Source organism: Phocoena phocoena, chromosome 18 (assembly GCF_963924675.1).
Source record: "Phocoena phocoena chromosome 18, mPhoPho1.1, whole genome shotgun sequence".
NCBI classification, from domain to species: Eukaryota; Metazoa; Chordata; class Mammalia; order Artiodactyla; family Phocoenidae; genus Phocoena; species Phocoena phocoena.
The window spans coordinates 17,663,018-17,683,657 of record NC_089236.1 but is presented as its reverse complement, the minus strand read 5'-3'; the positions used below and the strand labels follow the sequence as shown (position 1 = coordinate 17,683,657).

Below are 20,640 nucleotides of genomic sequence, written 5' to 3'. Positions count from 1 at the left end.
AGAATTTTGACAGTCCCTCGGTATGGGATCTAGTTATAGTGTGCTCTTCCAGGAAGGAGGTAGCTGTGTGGGTGGGTTTTAATCCATGTATGCAGGTTTTTTAAATTTTTAAATTTATTTTATTTTTGGTTGCGTTGGGTCTTTGTTGCTGCGTGCAGGCTTTTCTCTGGTTGCGGCAAGCAGGGGCTACACTTCGTTGCAGTGCGCTGGATTCTCATTGCCGCGGCTTCTCTTGTTGCGGAGCTCGGGCTCTAGGCGTGCAGGCTTCAGTAGTCATGGCACATGGGCTCAGTAGTTGTGGTGCACGGGCTTAGCTGCTCTGCAGCATGTGGGATCTTCCTGGACCAGGGCTTGAACCCGTGTCTCCTGCACTGGCAGGCGGATTCTTAACCACTGCACCACCAGGGAAGCCCCGTGCATGCAAGTTTTAATCTCTTTTTCTAGTCACACTATATGTGGTGATTCCCTGATTGGCTGTTTTATTAGGACCATGGGAGGGAAAATAGGTTATTCTTCCTTCTTCTACACGTAAGAGAGTTTAATATACGATGGTCTCTTAGTAGTTAATTTTTTTGTTAACAATCTAGGGATTTCTATGCAGATTTAACCAACGTTTTACATTTAGTTGGTTATAAGTTAATTAATTAGTATCTACCAACAACCAGGTACACATAAGACAATTTCTGATTTATGAGTTAATAAACTTTCACTCTTGTATCATTTTAATATTAGGCTATTCAAAATGTTTCTACAAATCAGGAGTTTGATTTTCTTTTAATAACACTTATTTAGTAGGAGACTGGGCTGCAGTTTTCGTTGGCACTGACAGTTACCGTGCTGTAGAAAGACCGTGTACCTGGAACCTGACTTTAGAGTCTCAGCGCTGCCTCTTGTTTTTTGCCTTGGAGAAATCACTTCATCCGTTTCCTCATCTATAGGATGAAGATCATAATTTCCATTCCACAGTGTTCTTATGAAGACAAAATGACATAAATATAGGAACTGTTCTTCAAAGGCAAAATTGGGTTTAAGGGAGACACACACAAAACTGGATTTAAGGGACCCCGGGTATGGTGAGGAACTGGACATCTCAGAAGGGAGTGGGGAGGAGCTTTTTATGGGGTTTGAGCTAGTATTATTAGTCACCGGGTCCAAGTACTGTAAATAGACCTTGAATACCTTTCCCCCCAATTCTACTTCCAAATCCCAGACTTCCCCAAGTGGGGCGGGGGTGGGGGGCGAACTCAACCCCAGGGCATATTCTGTGATTTTTGTCCATGCTTCACAGCCCCCAAGATGGCAAGTTTTGGAGAAGCCATTCTTTCATCTTTGCAATATTCTTGCAACCGCTCCTTGGTAAGTGCTTAATGCGTTTGCTAATTAGAGAAGGTCCCTATACAGGGCGCCGGACGTCAGAAGAGTGAGTCAGGCTAGCGGCTGATAATTTAGAGCCATACTTGAGTTTTTCCTTCTCTCCAAAGAAAAGGGCAGTGGTGTTTTTCCTAAAAAGAAACCTTGAATTGGGTGGCTAGTGTTCGGTCTAAAGCCTGCAAAGAAATACATAGATGCAAGGTGTGGGTGGGTGCAGTAGTTAACTATTTTGATTGTGCTGCGGCTGGAGCAGCGCGGGCGCCCGCCCCACCCACCCCGGGTTGTGGGGTGCGGGGCGGACAGTCGTCTCCGTCCCCCCAAGCCGCTGTGGCCGGGCCTCTGGTCCTGAGAGATGCGGATGAAGCGGTGTGAAGGGTTGGGCTTTTTTTTTTGTTCCTAAAAATGCAACGAACAAAAAAAAAAGTACAACAATCCAAACCCAACCATCTTGTTGCGCGCCGGCTTTCTTCCCAGGCGGCTCCACCGGGGACAACGCCGCCTCCCGTCGCCCGCGCTCGGTCCAGGCCGAGCCCGCGGGTCTGCGCGATCCACGTCCCCTTCCGGGCGCCCGGGGCACGGCGCTTCGCGGGCGCGCGCAGCCCCTCTGGAAAGGAGAGAAGCCAGCAGCCAGGAACCCTCCCCTCTCCCAGGCGCACCACGGCCAGCGGCGGTCATCGGTGGCGGTTGGAGATACCGGAAGGACTCCCGCCTCCCCTCACCCACTCCCTCCCCGGGGGAAAGGCGAGGCCCAGCCTCGGAGGCGGACCGAGGTGCCGGGGGAGGAGAGCCTTGGGGCGGGGCCCGTCGGCGCCGCGAATCCATTTTGCAGCCGTTCCGACTCTTAGCGCGCGGTGCCCGCGGCTGGAGCACTGGCCGCGGCGCGGCTCCTGGTGGGTCCCCTCCAGCGGCCCCGGAGGTCCGAGATAAGTACCCGCCGCCCGGGTCCTTACGGGGAAGGGGGGTGGGGACTTGCCCTGGCCGGGCAGGCACCTGCGTGAGTCGGGGGTGCTGGCGGAGAGCTCAGTCGGCGCTCCAGTCCCGGCAGCACAGCGGAAAGCAGCCAGGCCCGGGAACTGGGGGATGGGGAGCAACGGCGTGCGGGTGGGCGGCGGGGGCAGCGCGTCCGGGCTGCTGAAAACCTGGTACGCTACCCAACACGCCTGGGTTCACTTCCAGCGCCTCGGGATCGCCTACAAAAGAAAAGGCGACCATGAACCGGAGTCAGAGTACGCGACCACCCCCTGGCACTGAACCTGGGGAGGCTGCTTGGCCCCGTGGGAGGGCGCCCTAACCGAGAAGCTCCTTAGCACAGAGATGGCCAGCCTCTCCCATGCTCCTGGCTTTTTCATCAGGTCCTAGCAGGCTGGCTTTATTTGTGGGGGATGATTGAAAAAATTGAGGGTGAAGACTAAGGACCCTTTGCACATAAATGCATAATACCCTCTCTTTCTTTGTTCTTTCTTTACAGTAGCCTCCAGTCACGACGTGAAAAAAAAAAAAAAACCAAACAAAACCAAAACCTGATTGCTCTGCCCTGGGAAATTGTAACCCTGACCAATACACCTGCTTGCAGGGGACAGAGGTAAACTACAATACTTTTCCCTACGTTAAAAACAAATAAACAAACAAACAAAAACCAACAAAAAAAGAAAGCACCCAATTTCGTCAGGCCCAGAACCTTTCAAAATTGAACTCTGTGTAGAATGTATGTGTTCTCACCCTCATGGATGGTCTTTATTCTTTTCATATTTTGTCAAAACTCAGAAAAATTGATTCTGTACTTGGAAATTCTTTATGTGACAATTATTTGAAACATACTATAATCCAGAGATTCACACTGCAAAGGAAAAGAGGCTACAGCAGCTTTTCTTTCTTTTTGATAATAGGTTTCTTTTTCCTTCTGTGTCACTGCTGCTAGGGCTTATACAACAGGGCTTCAGTTTTCTGACTCTACAGACCTTTATATAAAAGGTATTTTAAATGCAGAATTTCTTTTACATAGCCACTCCCTCTGGTAGCACTTGATGGAGCTATTGATTAATTGGTTATACTTCTGTCTTGCACAATAAGCACATATGTTTCTTCATGCTCTCCTATCTTTCCCTAAAAATACCATCTTTTTTGCACCAGCTGATGCACTAAACCTCTCTGGCAAGTCCTTCCATAACACCAGGTTATTTTCATTCTCTACATTTATTGGTTACCTGGCCCTGCTTCTGCCATAGCTGTTGTTCAGCTATGCCCATTTCCACGAACATGCTTTGTATCTGCTATGCTATGTAATACTTACTTTGTCCTCCCTTGAAATTACAGTTCAAGGGAGTCCAACTCTCCTTTAGGACCTTTCTTGGTTAATACACTCATGCTCTTAACATAACACTGTAAATGAGTATTTACAGTTTTCACAGTATCTGTACACATATGTAATTAAACCACCTTACACTGATGTAGCTCAGTAGTTTACAAAATTGTCACACATTACTTAGTCTTTCCAAGAACATTATGAGGTAGCTACTGTAAAAATCCTCATTCCATGAAGGGTAAAACTAGTGCTTAAAGCTAGGTATTCAGATGCAGGTTCAGTGCTCTTTACCCTTCACTGGAGAACCTATTACAACCTACTTTGTAAAAATTATAGAATTTTAGAAGGGATTTAGAGAGCTCATGATTAAGGTTTTCCATTTGATGAATGAGGATACTGAATTCCTGACCCACTTTCTGGATAGTGCTAAGGTCTGAGAATTGGGAAACTCAGGTCCTATGCCTTGCTTGCTGTGTACAATTTGGGGGAGCAGGGGAGGCTCAGATTTTTCACTTGTAAAGTTAGGTGTTTAGCTAAATGATCTCTAAGATGTTTTTAAGCCCAGTACTTCTGTTTTATTCCTACTCCATAACTTTTAGCACCATATATTCTTATATATTGGTAATACGTAGACACATACTAATATTAACTGCCTTAAACTGTTTTATATTTTAAACTTAGGTAGGTATGGTAAAAAAGTGTATGGTAAAAAAGTATGCCTTTTTCTTATTTTTTACTAAGCTCTATAAAAGTATGATTCTGTTGTAAGGTTGGGAATTGCATGGAGAGGTGGAGTACTGTCATACATCATTGGTCAGAGTTCAGAAAGTGGTATGCCCTTTCTAGAGGGAAACTTGGCAGTCTTTTCAAGAGCCTAAAGAATGTTCCTACTCTTTGACCCACCTAACAGTTGGACTAAGACTTTTCTACAGTGTTCATTAAAATGTTATAATCCACCCAAAACAAACAGTCAATAAGAAACAGCATATCCATAAGATAAATGGTCATGTTCTAGAAGAATTTATAACAATAGGGGAAATGCATATGATAAAACAAGTGAAAAAAGTGGATACAAAGTTGTGTTATGCTTCCAGTTTTGTTAAAATATGTGTGTGTGTAAACACACAGTATTGGGAGGAATGTGCCAAAATAATGTTAGAAGAAATATACCAAAATAATAATAATGGTTATTCCTTGCCAATGTAACTGGGTAATTTTTTCCCTGTATTTTCTATAATCACAAATTACTTTTATAATTTTAGAAAAACAAAGTCCACTTGCATGGATAACCTCTCCAACTTCAGTATGGTGTCAGCTTTCTATGTCCTTTTGTAAGGCAGTTATCACACCTTTTATAGTAACAATACCTTTGTAAATGTGCTATATTTCTGAATTTAGGGCAGGAATTGACTTTTGGCTTATATTTCATCTTTTAAAATATCATTGGATTATCCATTTTTGTTATTCGTGAAAGACACTGCCATTGTCATTACCTTGCCTTGGGATTTTTAGATACTAGAATGGTGCTAGAGGAATAGTACTCATAACAGTTAACTAAAAACAGGTGTCCTTTGACATACAGAATAGTTACATTCCAGTTAAGCCTTCTGTAAATATAAAGCAAATTCCCATAATGTGAACGCTTTCTAATTCGTTTGCATTATAGATGTAAATATATTTCTAAGGAAAAGTTGAACTGAAAACTTTTGCCAATAGTTTAAATTATTGTCTTTCCTGTGGCATAAGCACCACAAGTATATCTCCTTGGCAGTAACCTGGCTCCCCATTTAAAACTCCCAGAGGAGCTCTTCCTTTCTTCCCCTGCATATGTGCAGTATTGAATATGAGTGAGGAGTGCCAACATAGTATTATAGAATATAGCCAACCTAAAAATTGCTTAAAGTTTAGCATAATTAGCTTTCTACTTGAAGTATTTTCTAGATCAGTTTTACTTAGAATAAAATGCATATGTAATTCTACACTGAGCAAAAGGAACTTTGTTCACACCAATTACATTTCCATCTCAGAAGTAAGTGCTTATTAGCAGGTAGGTAGTACTTATTAGTTATCCACTAAATACTTGTTTTCACTTGGCATAGTATTACATACTACGTAAATAATTTCACCTATCTACATAGATCTAGCTTGCTGTGTACTGAATGATAGACTTTGACATTACTTTCTGAAAGCTGGAATTAACCTCACATGCAGAGCTAGATGATGAAAACTTTTAATAGATACCAACCTGTTGGGGATAATAATTTAGGTTAATGATTGCCAAGTTTATTGTTGTGAAAGAAGACAATTTGTTCTAGGGGTAGAATTTTGCTACCTTCATTTAAACCTGTTTACATTTATTTGGGAGAAAAGAAACCAGACATTTCTAGTTTGTAAAACCTTTGCAGGAGTCAGTAGTTCCAATTGAAGTTAATTTTAACTCTTAACAGGTAAAGATAATCTGGGTTTGGTTCCTACCAGACCAGGAGAATAATTTGGGCTATATGTATGTTTCCTTCAAATTCAGACCCTCATTATTCAAATTGATTTCATCTGGATGGGAGAGAATGGGATTCACCACCATTCGGTGTCCTCATAGATTTCTCAGTAGTTGTACAAAAATGGGATAGGGATATCTGATCTAGCTGGTATCCTAAAACTATTGATTTAATGCTGCCGATTTACAGGATTACAGAATAATATCTTGGGTGATTATCAGGTGATACAGGGAAAAGAAAATAGGGAAAGAAACATAAGAAGTAAGGTAAAGAGGAGGTGTGAGATAAGGAAGGAATAAGAGGAAATCAAAAGATTGCCTTCCTTGAAATAGAATGGGGAAGATGAGTTAAAAGAAGAATAAACAAAGGAAAAGTCGAGGCAAAATAGTGGCACAGAGAAGAGAATGAAGGAAAGGAAAAAACTCATTTTTTCCAAGTTTTTCTGGACTATGAAGGTAATGACCTAGTTTTTTGTTTTTGAGACTGTCACCTTAGTCCAAAAACTTGTGAATTTTCTGAGTAGGTAGGCCTTCCAAGCTGCTGGACCTTCTGTACTAGGTTTATTTTGCCCTACTTATCAGGAATTCTACTAGAAATACCTTGGAGGAAATTTTGACTACTACTTATTCTAGGATAATGCCAGAAAAGGTAAGTTACTTATATCTTATATGGACACAAAGGTAAATTATATTTTGTTTGCAAGGGCCACATAACAATTAGATGAGCTATTTTAGATGCTATATGTGGTATATTTATTTTATTTTTTATGGCTCCTTAAGGTTTTATTTAAACATCTTTATTGGAGTATATGGTATATTAATTTTAATATTCCTTTTTTAAGTTATCAGAAATTTTGTCTTTTTCTTAATCTCACTTTATCCTGTTTGGATCATATAAGTTTGGGAACAGTCTCTAAAAGCCAAAATGAGGTGTTAGTAACACATTGATATAGAGTATTAAAAAAAACCCCAAAAACTTGAGGGCTTCCCTTGGTGGCGCAGTGGTTGAGAGTCCGCCTGCCGATGCAGAGGACGCGGGTTTGTGCCCCTGTCCAGGAAGATCCCACATGCCGCGCAGCGGCTAGGCCCGTGAGCCGTGGCCGCTGAGACTGTGCGTCCAGAGCCTGTGCTCCGCAATGGAGAGGCCACAACAGTGAAAGGCCCGCATAGCACAAAAAAACAAACAAAAAAAAAAAACAACAAAAAAAACCCTTGGTAAATAATTTTCATATATTGTTAGATACCTTTCAAAACACTTATTCAATGAGGAGAAAAACTAATATGTATAAGTGCTTTGTCAAAGGTCATAGACTGAGAGCAAAACAAGTATGTCAGTCTCCTCACAGGCCTTGATCCAGAGATTCCAATAATATATTTTTTATTTTATAAAAGATAAAACAATATTACAGCAGATTAAACTCTGTGAAATTTATCATAGTTAGCTAATGTTTTTGAAGTTTTACTTTTTTAGCTCAATATTGTTTTCTTATTATTGGTCCCCTCTTTAGGTTTTTTTTTCCAACTTTTTATTGTGAAAATTTTCAAATATACTGAAAATTAAAAATATATTACGGAGGGCTTCCCTGGTGGCGCAGTGGTTGAGAGTCCGCCTGCCGATGCAGGGGACACGGGTTTGTGCCCCTGTCCAGGAAGATCCCACATGCCGCAGAGCAGCTGGGCCCGTGAGCCATGGCCTCTGAGCCTGCGCGTCTGGAGCCTGTGCTCCGCAGCGGGAGAGGCCACAACAGTGACAGGCCCGCGTACCGCAAAAAAAAAAAAAAAAAAAAGAATTACAATAGATATCCTTACATCCTCTACCTAGATTCAATAGTTGTTAATAGATTCTTAGTAAGTTTCAAGAAACGATTATTAGTGGATCTCATACTAAAATATCATTATACTACTTGAAAATACAGTATACAACTTGAAAATAAGATTAACTAGTGGGATGAGGGGAAGTGGTTTTTTTTTAAAGGTGAGCTCTTTTATTCTAAGCTTTGTTCCAAGATAAGGTTGATTGGTGGCTGTCTGTTTAGTAGAGCTCACGTAATTTAGTTTTGTCTATGAAGTGAGTTTCAGAATTTGCTATCTAGTTACTTGTTAGGTATTTAGATATTGCTTTGAAATTCCTGAATTCAAAGATGCCTCAAAGCAGGATGGAAATTTGATTTAAATCTCTCAGATATAAGGTATAATATATTGGCTTTTCTTTTTCTTCTGTAATGGGATTTGGGAAAGAAATCATGGGTATTATTTTGAACTTTATATTGCTATCAACTAATGAAGTTCAAAGATTTAATAGGAAAGTTTCTTTTAATTAAAAGGTTTTATTTATTTTTAAAATAAATTTATTTACTTTTGGCTGCGTTGGGTCTTCATTGTTGCACACAGGCTTTCTCTAGTTGCGGCGGGCAGGGGCTACTCTTTGTTGCGGTGCGCGGGCTTCTCGTTGTGGTGGCTTCTCATTGCAGAGCATGGGCTCTAGGCGCGTGGGCTTCAGTAGTTGTGGCGCACGGGCTTAGTTGCTCCGCAGCATGTGGGATCTTCCCGGACCAGGGCTCAAACCCATGTTCTCTGCATTGGCAGGTGGATTACTTAACCACTGCACCACCAGGGGAGCCCAAAAGGTTTTATTAAAATTACCTTTTAAGAGTGAATAAAATGAGCACCTGTTCAATTGTAATCATTTTGGGTTGATCATATAAAAACAATAGGGCTTCCAGGAGGGAGAAGTCATATATATTAGCTTTTACTTCTATTTTATGACTCCTTTATAAGTATTGGCTTTTCCATTTTTAATATTCTGGTTGTTGTGTTACTGTTTTCATTTGCAGAGACTGTTGTTGCTATATACCTACTCAAGGTTGTATTGATCAGTTTTCATAGTCTTCCTTAAGTGTGGATATCTTGAATGTTTGCTTAAAAATAAATCTGTGGTGATGTTATACAACTGTGCCTTTGTCAAAACTCATAGAACGGCGTACTGAAAGGAGTGAGTTTTATTCTACATAAATTAAAAAGTATATTTTAAAGTATAAATATGGTAGGAAAATGAAGTGGAAAACCAGAGAGGTGGTAGATAACTAGGTATATATTTGGCTACTTTCTTTGTTGGTATAAAACTTGGGAAATTGTTGGGAATTCCCTGGTGGTGCAGTAGTTAGGACTCCACGCTTTCACTGCTGAGGGCATGGGTTCAATCCTTGGTTGGGGAACTAACATCCCAGAAGTCGCATGGCGTGGCCTAAATAAGTAAATACATAAATAAGTAAATAAATAAATCTTGGGAAATTTTTAATTCAAAAGAAGAAATGAATCTTGGAAAACTTATTTGCCTTTATATACTTAACTTGACATTGGTTAAGTTGAAATTTTATCACTGGTGAACAGTAATTTTGTTCACATAAAATTTCTTGATATCTATATTTGTCCCCCAGAAGGGGGGGATATGTACTTTGGTTTCATCAAAGGAGTAAGCTCAATTGATTTATTTAGATTTTTATGTGTTAGCCACACTTTAAGAAAAGGATCTATAAGTTCCTTTACTGTGAAAAGCATACCCTTCACTTAGTGAGACTAAAAACCTTATTATGTATTTTCCTTTAAAACTTTTAAGGCAACAAACTTGCCATGGTTTCTTGGGTTGTTAGGCTATATGTCTCAGTTTTCTCTAAAAGTCAGCTGTGGAAGTGGTCACATAGTTTTGTGATTAAAGTTTTGAGTATAAAGCTAAGAAAAGAAAATAGTGTTTAGTTTTAATGTGGATTAAAATGAGAATCTTTAAATTATAAACCAAAATTTGTAAGTTATATCACGAAAAGTGGAACAATAGGATCTACCATGATTTTGATGCAATTTTTTTAAAAAAGGGACTTTCCAAATACCAACTTTTTTCCTCTGGTTCATTTTAAGAGCTGTAAATTGATTGTGGCTTTGGGATGACTGTTTATTATTTCTAAATTTTCCTGTGTGTGACATTTTCCTTTTGATCATACTTGATTGCCTTAAAATTCTTCTTGGTCCCTCAGTTTTCTCCAAAGTTTCTCTTTGTCTTGGGTGCCCTTTTTCTCCTTCTCATGACAAAACTTGGTATCCTTTGTTTTTCCTTTTATTTATTTAATGTGCTTGGATAGGATTCTCTGGAAGTGTTAACCTTGCAAGGATGAGTACATTAGGTTTACTTTATTGAATGCTGCTGCCACTACTTTCCTGTTCCTATAGTTTACTCCAAAATCTAGCCTTAGCATAGAATTCCTATGTGAAAGATGACAGAGATCAATGGAGGTGATAAAGTGTAGAACCCCAGGACTAGTGATGGAAGATCATCAAAAGTTTTCCTTCTTTGCTCTAAAGAGTCAGAATGTTTTATAGCTGCTTGATAACTTCTTAGAGAGCACACTAACCTCAGTCTCTGTAGCCGTTCTCTTGTCAGTGCTTTCAAAGGTTGTATGATTTGCCATGTCACAAAAGATTTTTCAGAAAAATAAGCTTCATCACCATTTTTGCTGTGTAACACTAAATTTGACAGAATACTCTTTGCTTTAATTCTACATATATATGTATTATATATTTGTTATACATATATCTCCCACAACCTAATAGAAAACCATAAACTAATTAGTCTTGCAAGTTCAGCTTATCTTTTAAATACTATTTATCTTCTAGATTGTAGCTCCAATTGTGATTCTTAAAATTACTGTTAAAATTTATTCACTTCCTGGGACTTGCCTGGTGGTGCAGTGGTTAAGACTCCATCCTCCCAATGCAGGGGGCCCAGGTTCTATCCCTGGTCAGGGAAATAGGCTCCACATGCATGCTGCAACTAAGGAGCCCACATGCCGCAACTTAGCTGGCAAGCTACAACTAAGGAGCCCGTGAGCCGCAACTAAGGAGCCCGTGAGCCGCAACTAAGGAGCCCACCTGCTGCAACTAAGACCCGGCACAACCAAGTAAATAAATAAATAAATAAATAAATATTTTTAAAAAGTATTATATAATAAAAATTATTTACTTTTGGTTATAAGATGGCATAGAGATTAGTAGACCCTATTTTGTTACTTTGGTGGTAATGTGATATGTGTGTGTGTATATATCCCTCAGTAAACTGAATGAGGACATATTTAGCACTATTTTTGGTTCTAAAACTTCAGGGATAAAAGTTTTAAAGTGTACATTTTAAAAGAATAAACTTGAATTGAGAATTGGTATTCTCTATGGTATCCTCTAGGTCAGAGATCTCAAATATTTTGGTCGCAGGACCCCTTTACACTTAAAAACTAAGGCTCCCAAGAGCTTTTATTTACATGTGTATTATATATAGATATTTAACTGTATTAGAATGTATGATTTATAACATGCATTGGTGATTTGAACCAATTAGTTCACTGTGTAATATAGATCTCCAAATAGTGACATATTTCATTATACATGATCTCTCCTCTAAAAAAGCCAAAGCCCACATGTTAATATCACCACTTGTTTCATTACAAGCTCTTAAATGGCAAATATGTTTTCCAAAATCCAATTTTCACTCAAAAATTCAACTTTTTATCATTGGCGAGAAATACTGTCATTTGTTTCCCTTGAAGTGATGGGTTCATTTTGTTCATTTTCAAAAAAATATCTGTCAGATACCTAAGTCTGCACAGCCATAGTTCGTCATTTGTTGTTTCAAGTAAATATGGTGTTCCACGAAAAAAGTGGCTGATTTAGCTTGTAGCTCAATCACCTAATTGCTTTCCCTCCAGACAGTATCTGCTGGCATGCAGTAGAAATGCTTTGTGGTTACTTCATATTTTGTCACACAAAATATTAAAAAGACATGTCCACAAGGATCAAGATTTAGTAAAATGAGTAATTTTTACTGCTTCATCTAGAACATTCTAAAATGAAACTGGCTACCCTCACCCCTGCTCCCACCGTGGGTACGTGGTGGTGAAGAATACAATAACCAGGAATCCAGTTTGGTGGTACCTATTGCCTTGTTTGATTCCTGCTAAGGCTCCAGCAGTGTCTACTCACCATTGCTCTTTTTACAGTGCACTGTCAACATTGTTCCAAAAGTAAATAACATCTCAGTATTACTATGAAAATAGTATTGTCCTCACAGATGCCCTGGAAGAGTCTTAGGGACGCCCAGGTTTGTCCCCACTGGCTTTGATTACTGTTCCAGTGGTCTGAAAAAATATTCACTTAATTCTCTTGGGAAGAATGAATTGCAGCTGTCTCATTTTATGTTTTTATCTCTGATTTTAATAATTGTAATCTTGCCTTTGAAATAGAAAAATATGCCAGTTTTTAATAAAAGTCTATGGACAGTGCATGCTTGGATTTATATTTCTGTGCTGCTTTCTTTAAATAGCATACCATTTTATAATTGTGGGCCCAGACTAAAGAGCTCATTCTCTTCAGACACTGAGTGGCTTTGTTTCTGACAGCTAGTAGTCAGCTCTGTTTTAAAACAAGCAGTTGGGTCCTGCTGGCTCAACTTGCAGTTGTCCTAGTCCTAACCCTGTCTCAGCCAAAGACTGTTATTGGAAAGCCCACACAAAGGCCTTGTGTACAGGGAGCCCTACTAATAAGGAGCGTGTTCTAGTCCCAGCAGATTAAATCTGCTTCGGTGTGCATTCCCTTCACAAATTTCTCACTTATTTTCTTTGTTTGGTTATTTCAGTGAAAAATCATTTTTAATGGCTGTGAAGATAGTTTCTTCTAACTAGTCTGTAGTCCAAATGAAGGGGTTACTGGAGTAAAATAAAATGTTTCTTTCTCTCTGGTAGGAGATGTGATGGAGCTGCTTGAAGAAGATCTCACGTGCCCAATTTGCTGCAGTCTGTTTGACGATCCTCGAGTTTTGCCTTGCTCGCATAACTTTTGCAAAAAATGCTTAGAAGGGATCTTAGAGGGGAATGTGCGGAATTCATTGTGGAGATCATCTCCATTCAAGTGCCCCACATGCCGCAAGGAAACTTCAGCCACCGGAGTCAGTAGCCTGCAGGTTAATTACTCCCTGAAGGGTATTGTGGAAAAGTATAACAAGATCAAGATCTCTCCCAAAATGCCAGTGTGCAAAGGACACTTGGGGCAGCCTCTCAACATTTTCTGCCTGACTGATATGCAGCTGATTTGTGGGATCTGTGCTACTCGTGGTGACCACACCAAGCATGTCTTCTGTTCTATCGAAGATGCCTATGCTCAGGAAAGGGATGCCTTTGAGTCCCTCTTCCAGAGCTTTGAGACCTGGCGTCGGGGAGATGCTCTTTCTCGCTTGGATACCTTGGAAACTAGCAAAAGGAAATCTCTACAGTTGCTGACTAAAGATTCAGATAAAGTGAAGGAGTTTTTTGAGAAGTTACAACACACATTAGATCAAAAGAAGAATGAAATCCTTTCTGACTTTGAGACCATGAAACTTGCAGTTATGCAGGCCTATGACCCAGAGATCAACAAACTCAACACCATCTTGCAGGAACAACGAATGGCCTTTAACATTGCTGAGGCTTTCAAAGATGTGTCAGAACCCATCATATTTCTGCAACAGATGCAGGAGTTCAGGGAGAAAATAAAAGTCATCAAGGAAACTCCTTTGCCTCCCTCTAATTTGCCCTCAAGCCCTTTAATGAAGAACTTTGATACCAGTCAGTGGGAAGACATAAAACTAGTAGATGTGGATAAACTTTCTTTGCCTCAAGACACTGGCACATTCATTAGCAAGATTCCTTGGAACTTTTATCTGTTATTTGTGGTAATCATTCTGCTGGGCCTTCTCATTTTCTTCAGTCCTACCATATTCCTAGAATGGTCTTTATTTGATGAAATCACAACTTGGAAAGACAATCTTTCAAACTTTAGTTCCTACCTGACTAAATCAGCTGATTTTGTAGAACAATCAGTTTTCTACTGGGAACAGTTGGCAGATGGGTTTTTCATTTTCAGTGAAAGATTAAAGAATTTCACTTTGGTGGTGCTGAACAATGTGGCAGAATTTGTGTGCAAATATAAACTGTTATAAAATCTGTTTGAAGTACATAGTTCTGTGTCTTTTGTTAGAAATTTGTCAGAATACAGAGTGGTAGTTCAGATTTGGTCAAGATTCCAGTCAGATATTTTCCTCCACAAGTATTCCTTTCAAAAACAATGTCCTACACATGTTGTTGAAATTAGGTAGTATAAAGATAAAAGTGAAATTTAATAGTGTAGTCCTGAGCCCTCCTTCCTTTTTAAAGTGCTTTTGAAATAAGCATCCTACCCCTAATACTGGTTGTGTTTATGCTATGAAAAAAGGGGATGTGAGAGAGTACATGATTTAATATTGATGAGGTAGTGTAATAATGATTGTTCTTAAGCATGTAATAAAGACTACTCTTGTAAAGCAACTTTTTTTTTTGAGAGTGAACATTCTTTAAAAAAGAATAAGATATGGATTGAATTTCCAACTTTTTCTGCAGAGGGTTGATTTCTTTTTTTGGTACAATGTAAGTCTCATGTAAACAAAAACTGGCATTACCTTATGCGAAGTTTACGTTTTAAGGAGGGTGGAGATTTATTTCAGCTTGCCTTTTATCTGCTTAGGTTTTGTAAATTTATCACCAGAGGAGTTTGGAGGTAAACTACAAAACTTAGGTGACTGCAAGCAAAGGCATGGGTAAAAACAAACAAAAAAACACATTGCAAGAGCAGGAAATGGAAAAGCCGCCTTTTTACTGGCAGCTAAGTGTTGTTCCAAAGTATCATGGCAACTGTACAACCAATCAATTCACTTGTTTAAAGAATTTTTTAAGAGTAGTAAGACTAATTTAACGATAGATGAAACAATCTATCAGCTATTATAAAGTACAAAATAATCAGCTAAACACTAAGGCTGTCCTATCTGCTCACATGAGATAAAGATGCCCTGTCTCCCACAGAACAAAAATAATTTTTTCACCTTGTTTAGAATTCAGATGAAAACAAGAAGTGACTTTATCTTAGAACTGCTTTCAGTCAACCTTATTTCTGTCATGGGACAAGACATTCCTTGACAGTCCAGAGGGTCTTTACCCCAGTCCATTAATTTAGTTGAGAGGAGGTAATACAAGCAGGGACAGGAAAAGAAGGTGGCAACTAAATTTCAAGTACAGAAGAATCATTCTAGTTATGAGAAGAGTAGTCAAAATAAGCTGCTAGTTGAGGTAATGACTGCCTTATCCCCAACTGACAATCCAAGATTAGCCACTAAATTGCTAAAGGGATATAAAAACTTAAGACAATGTTTATAAATATTACCTCTGCCATGAGGACTCATAGTAGATAAGAGGTTTGGAGAGGGGGAATGCTTTTCTGCTCCCAGTATATTTTATAGATTTACAAGAGGTTTTTATGAAGGTTCTTTTTTTTTTAAATGAGATATAGTAAAGGGATCTATTTGACACATGTCCTCAGACATATTGGCAGTTTTCCTTAAACTATGGAGTTCCTCATCTGTTATTTTTTCATTCTGTATACTGTACATTCCCAGGCAACTCTCAAATTTGTAAACACAGCTATGGACACACTATTTGCTTTAACAGTAGTTACCTGGAAATCGAGGTCTTTGTTTTTGTTACATTCCCCTCCCCTACATTTCTTAATCATATGTAACGTTTGTGGTCACAGGTTGATTTTCAAGTTCCTAAGTCTGCCTGATGGTGTGTAGCCTCTAGTGTGAAGCAAGAGGAAAATGAGTAGTCAGGAACTGGTCACTTTGAACGTGGGAGGAAAGATATTCACCACAAGGTCTTCAACCTTAAAGCAGTTTCCTGCCTCTCGGTTGACACGTATGTTAGATGGCAGAGACCAAGAATTCAAGATGGTTGGTGGCCAGATTTTTGTGGACAGAGATGGTGTTTTATTTAGTTTTGTCTTAGATTTTTTGAGAACTCACCAGCTTTTATTACCCACTGACTTTTCAGACTATCTCAGGCTTCAGAGGGAGGCTGTATTCTATGAACTTGATCCTCTGGTGGATCTCTTAAACCAAGAACACCTGCTACAGCCAAGACCTGCTCTTGTGGAGGTACATTTCCTAAGCCGAAACACTCAAGCTTTTTTTAGGGTGTTTGGCTCTTGCAGCAAAACAATCGAGATGTTAACTGGGAGAATTACAGTGTTTATAGAGCAACCTTCAGCACCGACCTGGAGTAGTAACTCCTTCCCTCCTCAGATGACCTTACTTCCACTGCCTCCACAAAGACCTTCTTACCATGACCTGGTTTTCCAATGCGGCTCTGACAGCACGACTGATAACCAAACTGGAATCAGGTATTTTGTATTTTGAAACCTCTATTCTACACTGGTTCCTGATGTTTCCCCTCAAAATTGAAATTTTCTCATTTCAGTTTTGGAAAAAAATGATTACTCAAAATGATTTTTTGGTGGGAGTAACCAGCAGAGTTGGGTGGAATGACCAGATAATTATTGTCCAAACTGGGATACTTTTCAGAGTGAAAGAAGTTATTATGTGGGACAATAGGAATAAATCAAAGTTGTCCAGGGAAAACTGGGACTATGGTCATTCAAGTTGTAGGAGGAAACAATTTTATAGATTATGTTCCATTACTATGGAATGAGAAGCCTTTTTCTCCCCAAGGGTTTCTTTTCGTTGCTGGTATATAGTAAAGGCTCAACAGTTTGTCATGATTTCATTACACTATGTACAGTTGTTCTTTCAGTCCTTCTGATTTGGCTACTGATTTTTCTCCATTCCACTTTATTTTTAAACACCATTAAGGCAGATATATCTCATGGCAAATCTGGTCTCCTGTTACATTGTTGGCACTCTTTACACAACTCAAAATACTGGGATAGGCTGTCAGTATATTAAGGATAGTTGCTTCTGAGTCAGTCACTTTCTCCCCGTTATTCTTGGCTGGACCCTAAGGCGGATTTCCACTCTACTGTCACGGACACTTTTTTCGCCCCTTAGAAATGTCTTAATGCTGTCCCACTGTTATTTTACTGTGAAAGCTGGCTTTAATTTTCAGGAGGGGAAAAAAAAGTCTACATATGTTCTTTACTGACAGTATTTAAATAAGATACACGTTTTTGGGGTCAAGGTAGACAGACATATTTGGGGATATTTTCTTAACTTTTGCAGTAACCATAAGAAATGACCAATGTTTACCCCTCCCACAGCATACCCCTTGGTCCTGCATACCAGCTGAAGAACCCAGTAGGACAGTAGGACAATTCTTAAGTTTTTACGCTTTATAATTTCCTGCCTTTCCAAAGAGGCATGAAATTTCATTTTGGGGAAAGAGATCCAGCTAACAGGCTGATTGAGAAGAAAACCTAAGACCCTATCTTTACCTCAAAATGTTTTAAGATAACTCTGGGCACAGTTGGTGGGGTACTAACATAAATAGAAGGGAAATTACCAGTTGTTTTTTTTTAATTTGTGTGATTAAGATCTTTGGGGATCCCTTTCTAAAAAGTTAAAAAACTAAGGAAAAATGGTGTCATTGATTTCAAGAAGAAACATGCAAGATAAAAAGGTATCATGGAAATACTAAATGATCTTTAAAAGCTATGCATTTGGAGAAAATGACTATAATCTTGAAAAACATTAGAAACTCAAGTTGGGATATTCTTTGTGTGTACACAGTGACAGTAGTTTCCCCTTTGCTGTTAAGTGTTTGTATTTTACAAATAGTACAAAAATTTTTTTCATCTTAATGAGAGAATGACATTATATTTAAATTCCAAAACCAGAAGATATTTTTTAAACTGACTTTTTCTTGCATCCCCAAAGAGTATTCTTTTCAGTTGTTTGAAGTTTAGAATTTTTTTCAGCCTATAAGTGGTCATGATTTTCTTCTATAGTTCCAATTTCAAAGTAGAGGTAGATAACCCAAATAAGGTGACATTATTGGGAGTTCAGGTGATCGGATGAAAGCTCTTGGTCTTAAGAGGCCCACCTTAGGTATATAATTATTTAGCTAGCAATCATTTTTATTTCTTACTCACTCCTTGTGGTCTGAATCTGTCCATTCAGATGTTTTTCTTGATGGTGGAAAGTGGAGGAGTGAGCCTGAACGGCTGCTCAGAGCCTGATGTATCATCCAGCTGTTCAGTATGTTCTACTAATATGATTTATCACTCTGAGGTCTTGGTAACCTAGCAAGTTGCTCAGTTATTATCTCTCAAGTTCACAGTACTAGAAATACTTGGCGTGCATCTTGCAGAGGGCCATACCACATTATCAAGTCAAGTTATGGTCACAGGATTCTAGAGTCTCTTTGGTAGCCATCTTCTATCTGACCGTTCCTGTATAAACTAGCTCAAATGGAAAAGTGTACTTGCCTTATAAGTTTTTAAAATAAGTTTTGATTTTCCAGTTCCCATTAGTTTCTTTTATCTTTTTCTTATGCCTTGAAATCTTCCATTTTTCATTTTGGCCCCTTAGGGAATCAAGTATTTAGGCCAAGTGATTTCTTGCAAGTACATTGCACTTTGTTATCACCTACTATATACTATATGCATCTTAATTTTGTGAGACGTTCTGTAACATTTTTTCTCTGTGACAAAAGTTTCTAGGCTATAAAATCAAGATCTGGGGTTTGGGGGTAGATGAAATGATTTACTAATGTTAAAAATTTGCTGTATTAAACATAAATGTGCTTTTGATATGTACTTTTATAATTTTTACATTTTATTATTGAATTTTTTTCTTTGCCTAGAATGAGTTTCTAAATGTGAGCTACAATAACCACTCTATCAATCATAATTAAAAGGAGGCTAGGGATGACCCCAAGGCTCTTTTTATCCTATAAAACCACAGACAGTTTAGGTAGCTGCCTGGAACTAAAGCCTTTTTTTTTTTCACATCTCATAAACAAATGGTGGGAGGACACAAAGGATATAAAAATATCCTGATGGGGCTTCCCTGGTGGCGCAGTGGTTGAGAGTCCGCCTGCCGATGCAGGGGACACGGGTTCGTGCCCCGGTCCGGGAAGATCCCACATGCCGCGGAGCGGCTAGGCCTGTGAGCCATGGCCGCTGAGCCTGTGCATATGGAGCCTGTGCTCCGCAGCGGGAGAGGCCACAGCAGTGAGAGGCCCGCGTACCAAAAAAAAAAGAAAAATCCTGATGGTAGATAAAGAAGGGGCAATATAGCTATATCTTTATGGACATGTTATGTTGACATTATTAAAGCAACATATAGTCAATCTGAAAAGTTCAGGTATATTTTTCTTGAATAATGTGTATCTATCGAGTTTTCCAGAAAGTTTTGTCGTTTTGATTCCAGAAGCCTTTTGACCCCATGTCTTGCTCTTCAACAATGGACAGTTATTGAGAAAAATTGACAATGAAGTCTTCTTGACATTTAACATCTGCAAAATTTCACCTGCAAAATGCATTTGATAGGAGAAAGTCACAAAAGAAAATTTGTAATGTCAGTGCTGGTAATGGGTAAAATTAGATCTAGGGGGAAACTGTAAGTGTATCAGATGTTCATTAAAAAGATTGAATCAATTAATTAAATCGATTAAAACAATATTTAGTAAGTTGAAAACAAATTTGGAAATAGTTAAATTACATTATATGAAAATTAAACTAATTTAATTGTTTGATCAAATTGTTTGCTCCAGAAAATAATTTCTCAATGAAAATTCATCAATGTTAGCTATATTCCTAAATGTGGAATTAAAATGACTTTGGAGATCACAGCAAAGTCTCTGTTTTCAGTAGCCTGAAGGTACTGGCTTGGATTTATAAATGAAGTCTTTAAAAATATCTGATCAGAAAATGGTTTGATACCTTTATTTGAGGTTATAAATCAAATATTTCTGTTTAGTTTTGCTGGTTATTAAAGGGATGTTTTATAATTGAACATTTTTGTGTGTCCTAGGTATGTTTCTATAAAACCTGATAACCGAAAACTGGCCAACGGAACTAATGTCCTCGGCTTACTGATTGACACTTTATTAATGGAAGGCTTCCATCTGGTCAGCACCAGAACAGTATCCTCTGAAGACAAAACTGAATGCTATAGCTTTGAAAGGATAAAAAAGCCTGAAGCTCTTGCCATGAACAAAACACTGAAACCAGAGACTACCCTCATGCCAGAGCAATCTCAGAAAAAGAAATGAGGTTCTCGGTTCTCTTTTAGAGTAAAAAGAAATTGCCATTTTCTGGTTTGGAAATTCCATATTTAGGGCATATATGTTAGTCAAATATGTACTCACCCTAACTTTCTGGCCTTCTACCATGCCATCTTTGGGCAACCACAGCTTAACAGTGCTTAAGACACACTGACTACGTGCTGCTCTCTAAACAACACCGTGCACTTGGTGCTTTGGTGCACATTCCTTCTACCTTCAATGCCTCTTTCCCTTTCTCTTCTTCATGAACACTTACAAAGCGTTCAAGAATGGACTATGGAATCAGACTGCTTGATTTCTAATCCCAACTAAGTCACTTACTAGCTATATGGCTAGGGCAAGTCATTTAACCT

The 20,640-nt window shown here is 38.9% G+C and overlaps 2 protein-coding genes across 2 annotated transcripts; both read left to right on the top strand.

Moving 5' to 3' along the window:
- Window positions 1–2,845: 2,845 nt before the first annotated feature.
- On the top strand, window positions 2,846–14,540 carry TRIM13 (tripartite motif containing 13). Its single transcript, XM_065896221.1, has 2 exons — window positions 2,846–2,953; window positions 12,947–14,540. Exon 2 carries the CDS (start codon window positions 12,955–12,957, stop codon window positions 14,176–14,178), a length of 1,224 nt encoding a protein of 407 aa, XP_065752293.1. The 5' UTR covers window positions 2,846–2,953; window positions 12,947–12,954; the 3' UTR covers window positions 14,179–14,540.
- A 1,324-nt stretch (window positions 14,541–15,864) lies between these two features.
- On the top strand, window positions 15,865–20,275 carry KCNRG (potassium channel regulator). The gene is made up of 2 exons (XM_065896290.1): window positions 15,865–16,445; window positions 20,035–20,275. Exons 1-2 carry the CDS (start codon window positions 15,865–15,867, stop codon window positions 20,273–20,275), a joined length of 822 nt encoding a protein of 273 aa, XP_065752362.1.
- Window positions 20,276–20,640: the final 365 nt, after the last annotated feature.

What these genes read in the sequence shown, in the direction of transcription:
- TRIM13 (XM_065896221.1), top strand. Translation starts at nt 12,955, where the DNA reads ATGGAGCTGCTTGAAGAAGATCTCACGTGCCCAATTTGCTGCAGTCTG.
- KCNRG (XM_065896290.1), top strand. Translation starts at nt 15,865, where the DNA reads ATGAGTAGTCAGGAACTGGTCACTTTGAACGTGGGAGGAAAGATATTC. An exon ending in GATAACCAAACTGGAATCAG is followed by an intron (nt 16,446 to 20,034) that starts GTATTTTGTATT and finishes TGTGTGTCCTAG; the next exon opens with GTATGTTTCTATAAAACCTG.